Genomic DNA, 12,954 nt, shown 5'->3' on the forward strand with positions numbered 1-12,954 from the left:
CAGTAATCTTTTCAAGTCTAATTTAAAAAAAAAATAGATACCACTCAAAATAGTTCCTAGAATCTATCATCATATGTTCAGTGTTTTCTAACAGTGTCCACTCCATTTTATTATTAGATATAAACTGTGGCAGGTCTTCTCAACGTGTGCCTGTATTGTTTTCCAGGTGAACAGAATGGTTCTACCAAGATTTCATTACTGTTCACAGTTGGTGCTTTGTAATTCTATGTAATTTTAATTAAAGAAGAATTCTGAAACAGCCCCCTTCTGTGCTACCTCCAAGCATACAATTAGCAGAGTACAGTGTCTGCTGTGAACAGTCAGTTAATGATTTCAGTTTAATAATTTATTATTGCTTTTTCAGTGCCAACCATAGTAGGAGAATGAGCTAAAACTATATGCAGCAAATAGGCATTTAAGGAGGATAGTTTAAAAAATTCAAAAGGATTATTTTCTCTGCGTAAACCTAACATCTCCACAAGCCCCCAAATCTTTACAAATGAGTGAATACCAATTGCTCTCCCAGGGATTTAAAGAGAAAATACATTTAGGTTTTCCTGCTAAATTAAGTCAAACTTAAAATTGTCTTTTTAAAAAGTCTCTCAGTTCTGCAGTGAGCTAGTTTCCCAACTAGAAATTCTGGACAAACCAGTTGAGCTGCAATTATTGATCCTAAAATAACTTTTCATTTAAAGAAACCACTTTATTATTACAGTAGAAATATTTAGGCATTTATATTTTTAAAAAATCTTTTTTTTACAGGAAATGTAAAGAATCCTTTAAATACTCACCAGTTTTTTCAAAGTTTATATTATATTAGTCCATTCTGAAAGCTGAACCCTCAACCTTAAATATTTAAGTTTGATAAAAACTGTCAAAAGCAAAGGAACAAAACCATGCTTTTAAATACACTTTTATATTGGAATTTAAAAATATAATATGCTTGATGTAATTTTATTTTAATTGTAGGTAGAAGAGATGATGGACTATTATGTAATAGTAATGTTTTAAATGTGTATATATTCACAATAACATGTGCTTTGCAATTTTTAATCTACATGATAGTTAAAATCATGTTTGCCGAATTACACCTTAGAATTTTTCTATAGAAATTAGTCTATTTTAAATACCAATTAAATTATCCAATTTCCCTTATATATGATTTCAAAATTCTGGTTGAAAGCTACATAATTGGAGAGAAGTATCTTAGGAAAGTAAATACAGTTGATTAAAGTTCAGAGCTATAGAGATTACATCATCATCACTCTAAATTGTGGCACTTTACACTTGGAACTAGCTTTATCCTGTCTCATGTCTACATAACAAAATCATAGAACCAAAGTGGGGCTGAGAAGAGTATAACAGTTACAAAAAGAGTTGAAAAATATAATTTAGGCTGTTTTCTACTTCGAAAGAGTAGGAATAGGTAAAATTAGCAGGTAAATTGGACTCAACTAAGGCATAATTTTAAATGACAGTCCCCTAAATACAGCAACAAAAATATAGACATATATTGCTTTACTGCTTACACATTCATCTGACAGTACTTAAGTAGTGAAATAAAATTTAAAAAATGAATAACAGTGTTATAATTACATTCACAAATAGGGGCATAAATTATTCACTGTAATTAAGATTCATTCAACAAAATACAGTAATTAAGAAATGGAAAAACAGAGTGTTTTATTTACGATAGTAGTGTTACTTTTGTCCTTAGTTTATGGTTCATAATTTCCATATGAGGTCTACAACATTTTTAAAAAGTAGTTCAAAGAATCATTATTATTTTATTATTTCTTTCGTTTCTACTGTCATGTCAGGAATTAATCAAAAAGCACTAAAATTCATACCGACTTTCCATTTGTCCAAGTATTATAATTCAGTTTATAGTTTTAAACAAAATTTTAGATAGTAAACAGTAAATATCTATTGCTCTTTTTTGCAACAGCTCTCAATATGAGTTGCTTAAGAAACACTTTAACAGAAACAGCAATTTAAAGAGCTATATAAAAATCATATACTTTTGTCCCCAAAATGGAAAATATATTCTCTACTTCATTATGTGTTTTTTGAGGATAAGAATGATTGCCAATCATTTGTTTTTCAGATATTCGGGACAGTGGGGGTCCCAAACCAGTGATGGTGTATATCCATGGTGGCTCATATATGGAAGGTACTGGAAATTTATATGATGGGAGTGTCTTGGCAAGTTATGGCAATGTGATCGTCATCACAGTCAACTATCGACTGGGGGTACTTGGTAAGAAGTCTCTTTTTTTTCACCATTAATCCATGAAATATGTGATAGTTTTGTTTTGACTCGTTTTGTTTTGCTTTGCTTTGTTTTGCCCATTGTTCTACGCTTGTTGACTTTGTTTGAATCCAATTTTTTGATATTTTCAATACTATATACGTTCACAAATTACTAGACGAAAGACAGCTAGGGTTGATTTTAAGATTTAAAAGTAAAGGTAATAAAATTATTCACATTGTTGAGGAATGTTCTTTCTGGTTTGGCTTTATAGAACTGTAAAAGGCAACAATGGCAGGGCCTTTGTAAAGAAGAATTAGTCCCTGGACACAGTTTTCCTTCTTCTACTTTTCTTTTTTACAATGCTATAAAATTCTCTGAGGTTTGTCATGAGCTTAGAAACAAGTTTTCATTCTCTTCAAGAATATGTGTGTGGACTGGCTTTGTGAAATGATTATTTGCCAGGGTAGTGTATGTTTGGGTTTCTTTTTAATCTGTTAGATAATAATTAGAAATATTGTGTCTAAATGTATTTTGGTGGAATTATTTGACTTGGAAAACATACATTGATTTCATAAAGTAAAAAAGAATTTAATTCAATAATGCATATACACATATAACAAAATCAAAATGGAGATACTTAGTTTTGAAAACTATGCAGAGAAATTATTTGCAAAGTAACATTGTTTTATGAAATAATCAATTTTAAAAGACAAACTTGGTATTTTACTTATATGAATTTAATTTTTTAATAGCATCATAATTGGGGGACTATAATTACTATATCATTGAATAAAACACCTTTATCTGTACTATTTTAGTATTTACTATGAGAGTACAATTATTTCAAAAGATTTTATTTTTTTAATCTTTGTTGATCTCAAAGTCTTATCTAGTATGGTACACTTAAATAGGTATAATTTATAATGTTATTTGGACACAAAGAGGCACTTTCCTCTTTCATTCTTTACTTTAAAATATTTTTTAAAAATGATTTGAATTATATTCTCTTTTATAATTATTGTTAATATCAAATATTTTAGTCATTTAGAGATCAGTTTTTTCCTCTTCACTGTTATTATCCTTTTAACTCCTTTTATATAATCATAATCCTATGTTTATGCTAATTCAAAATATAAAAAAAAGAATAACTTTTGTCATTTAAGTTTGTATGTCTTGAGGAAGGAGATATTTTAGCAATGCAAACTTGAAATCTTTATCTTTTTCTGGTTTGCTATTTTAAATTTGTAATATGGTAGATAATATAATAGATATACTGTATGAATGTAGGTATAAAATATTTCGGTAGTTTTCTTCGAGTACACATTACTTTCTCTATATTGTCTAATCATGCTTTGCTTCAGATGTTCTTGTAATTTCACTGCACAGGGTTTAATGTCTTTTCACCAGTGAATACTTTGTATATTACAAGATGTATAAAGAGATGGTCATATTAATTCTTAAATATTTTAATATTGTCATTTGTTTCTTATGGAACATTTTAATGTGAGGATCTTGAATATCTCTACTGCATTTAATTTTAATTATAGTTTTGTTTATACCTCAGTTTTTATTATTGTTCTCATATTTTCCTGAATTTCTCAAGTCGAAAATCCTGTTGCCAATTTCTTGACTGAAAATATAAAATGAAATTCCAAATTGTGGTAACGATGTTCTCAAGGGCTTGAATGTCCACTCAAGTCACACACGCACATGCACATGCACTTAAATTTTTTTGTCGTCCCTTACATTGCCTCATTATGTTATTGGTTGAACTCACATAAAGATTCTATAAAATGAACTGTGTTATGTTAATATAAGTTTTGCCCATTTTTTTTATGTGTTCAGAACAGATGAAGACCTGATAGTAATCCAATCTGAATTCTATATTCATGACTATATCCTGTCTCTGAATGATTGTATTGCAGGACAACAGATTAACCAGATAAAAAAATGAAGAATTCAATCACTTGTTTGGTCTGTAAAATGGCAAGCAGTGTTGGTGTTGATGGATGATTTTCCCAGTGTCAAATATTTATTCTGGCTCTATTGCAGTCTAAGATTTAACCTTTAGCTGGTTCCTTTGTTTCTGTTAAATGCATCATACACTAATAATCAGTACTAGGGATAAGCTGTCCTTTATAGACCTCCTCTCAACATGGTAAAGTACAAAACTCTTTTAGTGATACACTTGTAGGAGCATCCTGGAACATTTGTTCTAGAATAGAAATATTCTGGTCACTTTCTCCCTAAAATATGTTTTGGGCCTCATGAAAATCTATTTAAATGAATTAATTCATGAAAAATAAATTATTAGAACATTTGTTTCAACACATTTTGCATATGTGGTTTACCACAACCAGATCAGCAGCTCTTCTGACAGAAGTACTACAACAGACTGTAGATTTATGTAATTATCATTAATGATTTGCCTAACAATAACAAGGTAAGCTAAGGTTTCTTGGATATGGGATTCAAAAGTGTTGCTGTTTAGTCTGCACTTGAGAGAATGTTGGAAATCAGCTCAAAAATAAGAGTTGATCTCATATCAGAGAAAATCCTGAGCTGTGTTTTGATTTGGATGTTTCGGTGTGAAGTAAATGAATTTGAGGGTCCAGTGTACAAACTAGCTAATTATAATACTGCTGCTCTCAGATGATTGACAGAAAAATCAGGACGTCTGAAGCAGGCAATGTAATTAGTGTTGATTTGAATTTGCCTTCCCAGAGGAGAACTATTACAAGTTTTTTTTCTTTGTTTGTTTTAGCAATAAATAAAAATGTGATAATGTTTCAGTCATAAAATTCATATAGCTATCTACCAGCCAAGGTTCCAGTTTAAAGCATTTCACGTTTAGAAAAATATTTTGTTTATTGCAAAGAGGAAGTAGCTTAAAAACTAAAAATACCTCCAATGCTAGCTCTGAGGAAGCTAGGAACAGGTTGGAGTTAGTTCCTCAACCAAGACTCTTTTGTGGTTTCCTTTGGAGTGGTAAACATAGGCTGTCACTATTATTGGATGAGAAATGTTATTGATATTGATAAGAAAAACTGCTAATAAGGTTGAGAAAAACATCAGGGGGCTACAGGGCTCTGTATGCTAACCTCAGTTCCTCAGTTTCATTTTACAGCTCTCTGTAACCTCTTGTTCGGTCTCACACTTCTAGTGACCATTTAGACTTTCTTTTACTTTTGATTACATACATTCTCTGTCCTCAGCCAGTATTAATTCTTCGCCTTCTCTTATTTAGTACATTGTTACATAGTTCTTTAAAATATATTAAATAAATAAATGTTAATAGAGTTATATTTTATTGTTCTAATTCATAGTTAATGAACATTATCATATTGGAAACTTACGAAGAAATGTTTTGATTATGTTTTCTTAAAAGAAGAAAATAATATTAAACATTATGATTGTAAATAAGATAAACATGTACTCATGGACAAGAATTGTAAAAGAATATGAAATAACTTGTTCACTATTAAGATGAGATATTGTGCAATAAATGTTTTTGAAGATAGAAACAATCTAAATGATATATTTGCAAATCCCCAGAATAAAAAATATACATAACTAATTTAGTGTTAAAAATATGATTTAACTACCTCTCTTAATTTAGAATAAATTCATGTTATTTTTAGAAAAAAAAAGGAAGGTTTTATACCACTGTTGGGATCTCATTTAGGCAAACAAGATTTTTATTTGATGGAAATTTAATATTACTTAAACCTTGATATGAATATTTTAGGAGCAATTATATGTATAATTTAATAATGCTTCAGTTTTCATCAGACAAATAAATATAACTTTGGTATGGTCAGTGATCAAACATGTAACATTTGTTTCTAGCAATATCTCCAATGAGGGATAAAAATTAAGAACAATATAGTCTTTATCTTGATAGAGTTTTCATTCTAATTAAAGGGAGAAATAAATACTGTTGAGAATAATAATGATATTCTACTTTATATTTTATAATAATTTGAGTTTATTAATTGATTTATGTGTATATAGTCACTTGGTATATAAAAATAAAAATCAGAACAACAAGAAAGGAAGCATAGAATATCAGATGAATCAATACAGATGCAGTGATTGGGATTTATATTTGAATCTGAGCAGCCTAGCAGCAAGAAGTTTGAGTAAAGTCTAGGTAATGCTCATAACTTAAAAAGAAAATCATATTAATTCCTGAAGTGAAAGAATGTTTTGTCATTCTTTTTTTTGCAATTGATTTTGTTTTTCGTTCTAAATCCTAAAGCAAACAAACAAATAAGAAAACTCAATGCCACCTCATATTTGAGAGTAATATATAATCAGATATTAAATTTTATAAGATTATAATTCAAATGTGTTCTTGGAATGTAGGAGAGGGAGTTAGTTCATACCTGAAGAGTTAAAACTGTCTCCATAGAATTGGTTTTATTTGAGCAAGACCAAGAAGAGTGGATTATCACTGGGATTAACTGAAGGAAAAAGAGGACATTCTTTCTCTTTTTATTTATTCATACTCTTTCTTCTTCAAAAAAAGTAGAGATAATTTGTGACATGAGTATGCATAAATAGGTTGCTAAAATCATATTGAATAATTACACATGTATTGTAGAGAAAAGAGACAAAACCTTAGGCATTTACTATCTACTGAAATTGAACAGAAGTTTTATATCTCGCTCTCCTAGAAGCAGCATAAGAAGGGTAATGAACTGCATTTTATAATTGTTATTATCAGCTAAGGGAAACACACGTATTAATCAGAAAAAAATTATACAGTTTTTTTCTCACACTACAAGTTTTTCTATACTACTAAGTTTATTCTGTACTACAAAGAAATGTTTCATATGAGTTGTTTTTATTTGGAACCTTAAACCATATAGGAAATGTGTGATAATGTTTGTCATTAGAAGTTGTAGAAATATTCACAATGTATGATTATTTATATAAAACCTCTGTAAGGGCCAAAGAAATAATAATAGAGGGCCACACTTTCTATAATGTTTCAGCAAAGAACTAACCAAATGCAATTCAGGTAAGATATTTGGTCATTTCACTTATAATAGGATAAAGCTAAAAACCAATTTAGAGCAATGAATGGTTAACTTGGTCCATAGATTTCTTCTTTCAAATATCAGTTGTATCAACTGGGTTTTAATAAGGGCTGGGCAGTAATCAATTTTATATTGAGTGCTAAAATGAGCTCCTGGAGTAGGGACATTGTTTGTCCTTTTTAAAAAGAAACTTTAGATAGATAAAGTGCAAAGTAGACTGTTTACTGTTTTTATTCTACTTACTACTTCCAAATGATTTTAGATAGCCTTCAATAAAAGCAATTGTTTAGTTATGCCAAAAACTTATAAATAATTTGAAAGCAATCGTGTTAATTAGTGTGAATATTAGTTAGAAGAAGTCAGTTTTTTAAAAAGTGTGTTTTAGGTACAGTCATGAAGGGTCATTTATTAATTTATTTATTCAGCCATTCGTTTAATATAAATTAAGCGATATTATGCATCAGGCATTCTGCTAGTTATTGAGGATACTGTGAAAAACAAGATAGATGTGATCTCTACTATTCAGATTACCAGCAATCAGGAGAGATAAAAAATGAATAAATATACAAATGATGTATTTTACATAGATAACGATTTAGTGCAAAGTTGACTTTCTTTACAATCACCTATATGATAAGTGCTAGAGAAATGACAAGTGCAATGAGAAAGGAGCTAACCTATTCTAGACGCTCAGAAAAGAGGAGGTGGCATTCAAATTCCCATTTCTTATACTCTACTGAAAAAGCCTTGACAAGATTCTCAAGAAACTCCAGATTGTTCTTTCCATTGGTTACTTCTCTTTTCTTATCATGCATGAGACCATAGCACAGGACACAGGTAACTTGTCCCTTCTTTTAATGCTTGTTTCTTGGCATCACCCCAGGATTTCCTTCTCCCTCACTGTCTGTTCCTTCTCAGCCTCCTTTGCTAGCTCCCTATATTACACTGATCTCTAAATGCTGAAGTGAAATTGAGCATAATTTTTGGGTTGCTTCCCTTTTTCTCTATAATGTTTCCCTTGGGACTTCATACATGGTTCTAGATATCAGCTCTATGGAAGTGACTTCTAAAACTGCATCATCTGGACTGAATATTCCTCAGAACTTCAGATTCATGTGTTTCTACCGTTGATGTCTAATGAGTAACTCAGATTTAATAGCTAAAATATGTAGATTTTCTCAGGTCTGAGTACTTCATTTTCTTCCATACCTTTGTTATAATAATTACAACAATAGCAATAATAATAATAGCAATGTTCATTGAGGATTTACTATGTTTCAAAAGCTGTTTTAAGCAGTTTACATTAATTACATTATTAAATTCCCACAGTAACCTTATGAGGTAGGATTGTTATTTTTCCAGTTTCACAAATTCAGAAACAAGTGAGAAGTCAGGCTAAGTAATTTATTCAGTCACACAAGTCAAACAGCATTAAGTGGTAGAGCCAGGATCTAACCCAAGCGGTCTTGTCTTCAACAGGACACTATACTGATGGCACTGCTATCCATTTCTATGATCAAGCAACTGCCATCCATCTGGATGATCAAGGAAAAACACTATAGATTCTCCTTCACTTGACTCTTCTTTATGCTTAACATCCAGTTGATCAGCTTCTCTTGCTGAATTGTTTCAACATACATCCCAGATCTGTCTCCTTTTTCCCCATTTACCCCTTTACCAAATTAAGTCAAGTCTCCTTGAACTTCTTATATTATTTTCCTTTTTCACTTTTATTCTTTTCCTATACATAATCGATTTTCTACACAGCAAAATCAGATTATCTTTTTAAAACATAAATTTTACCAGCTCACTTTTCTGCTTCATACTATCCAGTGGCTATCCATTATTCACTTAGAATAAAATTCAAACTCCTTCTCTGCCCTGACAAAACCCTGCATAAGTCTGTATCCATATCCCTTAGAACCTGTGCTTCGTGTATCTTCTTTTCTTCCCTGTTCCAGCCATCTTTTGTTCTTCACATACACCAAACTCATTTTCATTTTAGAGATTTTATAGTTTCTGTTCCCTCTGTCCCAGATCTTTGTGAGACTATTTTCTATTCTTCTGATCTTGGTATGAATGTCTTCTCAGAGACCATCTGTGTTTATCAACTCTAAAAAGAGCTACCGCCTCACAAGTCATCTACTTTTAAAAATTCTTTGTATTCCATTGATCATACCCATTTTTCCTACTTACAGTTGAATTTTTTTTTTTTTTTTTAATTACTGTCTAGCTCTCCAAAGCTTAAAATAGTCCCTGGCACATGGTATTTGTTCAGAAAATATATGTCGAATGAATTTAAAGTTATCTGAAGAGTCCATCGGTGTTGATCCGATGTGGTCATAGAGTGGAGGGTGAGGCTAAGTTTCAGGCAAAGAGGGAAGTCTAGGTGAAAGCCAGAGGGAGAGCGAAGGCTGGCATGTTAAAAGAGCTGAGCAAACCCAGTTGGACACTTTGAGTAAGAGGCGAGCAGTGTCAAATTAAGTTGAAAACAGGCAGCAAGCCATGCAGCATGTTTTTAAAGATTTAGGATTTCTAAGAACAATGAGAAACAATGATAGAACATTAAGCAGATAAGTGACATGATTAGATTTGCATTTTAAAAAGTGTTCTGAGTAGTCCTAGACCTTGATCAAAGCTGACATTCTACTATGAATACAAAAAACATGGCTTGTGCCTCATTAAAATGAGATGCATGGTAAGTCAGTGAATGAAACTGATATTTTGCTCATAGAGGACTGAGGCACCAGCTCAACCTCTGCTCACTCCGATGAGTATGATATCTGTCTTTATACAAAGAGCAACAGAGATTTTGCCGATTTTTCCACCTTTTTAAAAATTTTTATAATGGAATAAATCAAACCAGAATTATGGAGACCTCTTGAATTCCTGCTTTGAAGGAGTGTGAATCAATATGATTAGTACCAATCCAGAGTTTGGCGAATATAAGAGATTGTAATAAATTACCGTATTATGATGCCATCTTATTGTTCTTTCTGTTATTAATATGGCCTCGGTTAAGCTCTTAGTTGTCCTAAAAGGGAGAAAATTTTTTATTAGTTCTGGGAAAAAGCTGATAGTATGTGGTTTATTTTCTTGAGACATTAAGATCAATGATTTGAAATAGGACCTTAGAACATGGAATAAAAATTTCACTCATTCCTGGCCAAGTTTTTCTTCTGGGTACAGAATTGAGCAACTATTTCCAGGTACTCAAAGGACTTCAATAAGCAAACCATAAGCAAAAAGTTACTTGGTTTCCTTTTCATGGAAGTCATTATGATCATTTAGGCATTCATTTATTTATTCATTAATTCCATAAGCATTTGCTAAGTGTCCACTATAGGCTCCTGGTAAGTTGAGGGTCTGTGTTCAGTGTTACAAAAATATCAGTCTTTTCTTTCTGTACCTCACAGTGAGTAAGGAGGATTGACATTCAACAAAGAAACTAAACTATTAACTCAAATTTTGCTAAGTTGTGTTTTCAGAAAGAACAGGGCGTTAAGAAAAACAATTATTTGTGGAGGTGAAATATAGACTGAGGTCTTCAGGACAGGCTTCTTCGTACCTCTCAGCTGTGGTTTGGAAGTTTTGTTTGTTTGTTTGTTTCCCGTGCATTTGCAGAGCTAAATATTAAATGATAGATAAAATATTTTGAAATAATTTAAAAAGATGTAAGATAATTAGAAGCAAAATAAGTCATCTAAATAAACAGCTTTGGTAAAAATGCAAAAATCCAAACAGACCACACACAAACAACTAGACCAACATTTCTATTTGAATTAAATGAGCAAAATTAGTTTGTAATTACAAATACACAGGGAAAAGATCCCAGGGGAGTGACTAGCCCTAAGACTTGGATCTATAGGATGAGAGTATTTACCATAGGGCTTTTCAGAGACAGTTGAAGGTTTTCTCCCTCACCTGCCCTATAACCCTGAGAAAAAACATGCAATGTATAGTATTTTTTTTAAATGGAGATAATGGGTCTTTTCTTCACCTCACGTCAATTTTTCTCTTTGTTCTAAACTAATAGTGAGGGCTTGGATTTTGCTTTTTTAGGTTGGTTTGTTTTCTATGATTCTTTCCTTCCTCTGGTGAATCTTCAATAAGAAAACAAAGCACTACTCCCACACCTTCCCATGACCTAGTGCCATGATCCTTGATATTCCACCCACTTTTACTACTTTGCCTTAAAAATACCCTGCAATTTATTCTACCAGGACACCTTGTAATATCTTTCTTTTTCTAAAGTCCTTCCTTGAACTACTTACTCCATAAACATTCGGATATTACTCCTTTTTCTTTGTCTTTATATTTTTAATTGGCACAGTTCAATTTTTTTTGCAGTACCTTATATTTGTCTCCTTTCTATTCCTATTGTTCCTACCGACTCACCTTGGGTTGCCAGATCTTCCAGTTGACCCCTGAACCTCCAGACACTAACTTACATGCCAGATTGCATTAAACAAACCTTAAAAATACAACAGAATATCAGTTTCTTTAGTTTTCTTCTGCTCTACATCTCTCAATGTTTCTCGTCATCTCTGGAATGCATTCCAAATTTTTCCTGTTGCTCCTCTTCTTAGCAAAGTGTGTCTTCTATTAGTTTTTGAAAGCCCCTGCCACTCAAGCCAGGCTAACCTCCTCACTGACTACCAGAATCTTTTCTAACTGCTTACTTGCCACGTATACTCTTCTTCCCCAATCCACATAGAGCTCAGCTGTCTCCTGACTTGTCTACAAAATTACCTCAGGCCAGCTTGATCTATCTCCTCTCAAGGCTTCCATAGCTTAGGGGGTCTAGCCTTCACTTTGCCATGTATAAAGCCAACTCCACTTGTTACTGTTGTGTTATTAACTGCTTAATATAGTAGATGCCTTACCCAAACCAGAAAATAAAAACTGTGTCTTATCTGGTTTTCCAAGTTCCTCAAGGCTGACAGAGTGCTCTACATACGAAATTCAAAAGTCATCAATAAACATACACATTAACTTTCTTTGTCCTCTTCTCTGGATATGATATTAATGTCTTAGGATATAGGGTAGGTAGAAAGAGTGGCTGGTAATAGAGGGAATGGGTAGTAAAGAGTACTAACCATGTGCATGCCAGGCCTCATGTATAGCCTCACATATGAAGTGAGATCTTACTGATAAAAGCAATACTTTGTCTCTGGTGGCAGTCAAGAAAAGTCCATGGATCCTCTGGAGAAATGCCCGATATGCTGGAACTATAACACACGAAAGCTACAATTAATTTTAAATGGATTAGTGATTTCTGCATTTACCATGCATTTAATATTTGCATTATTTTCTTTCCTGCTTAGCATGTGACTGAAAAGATTGATAATCATGAACATTAGATAAACATGAAAATATTGTTGAAACACCTCTCTTTGAATTGAAATATATACAATATTGCAGAAAAGATAGCTTATATATATGTATATGTGTATATATGTATATGTATATGTATGTATAGTATATATGTATATGTATGTCTATGTGTATATATGTATATGTATGCACATGTGTATACATACATATACATATATGTATATACGTGTATATGTATACCTACATATACATATATGTATATACGTGTATATGTATACCTACATATACACGTATATACATATATATACATATACATAT

At 31.8% G+C, this 12,954-nt stretch overlaps 1 protein-coding gene across 9 annotated transcripts in view; it reads left to right on the forward strand.

Annotated features, from left to right (window-relative positions):
• The window catches only part of NLGN1 (neuroligin 1), a 995,729-nt gene that overhangs the window by 560,484 nt on the left and 422,291 nt on the right, over window positions 1-12,954 (forward strand). For all 9 annotated transcript variants that reach the window (XM_023524764.1, XM_023524785.1, XM_023524777.1 and 6 more), the window contains one exon: window positions 2,108-2,260. In XM_023524764.1, coding sequence (XP_023380532.1) covers window positions 2,108-2,260 — 153 coding nt within the window. The remainder of the gene's footprint in view (window positions 1-2,107; window positions 2,261-12,954) is intronic.

The sequence above is a fragment of the Pteropus vampyrus genome, unplaced genomic scaffold (genome assembly GCF_000151845.1).
Source record: "Pteropus vampyrus isolate Shadow unplaced genomic scaffold, Pvam_2.0 Scaffold12, whole genome shotgun sequence".
Lineage (NCBI taxonomy): Eukaryota > Metazoa > Chordata > Mammalia > Chiroptera > Pteropodidae > Pteropus > Pteropus vampyrus.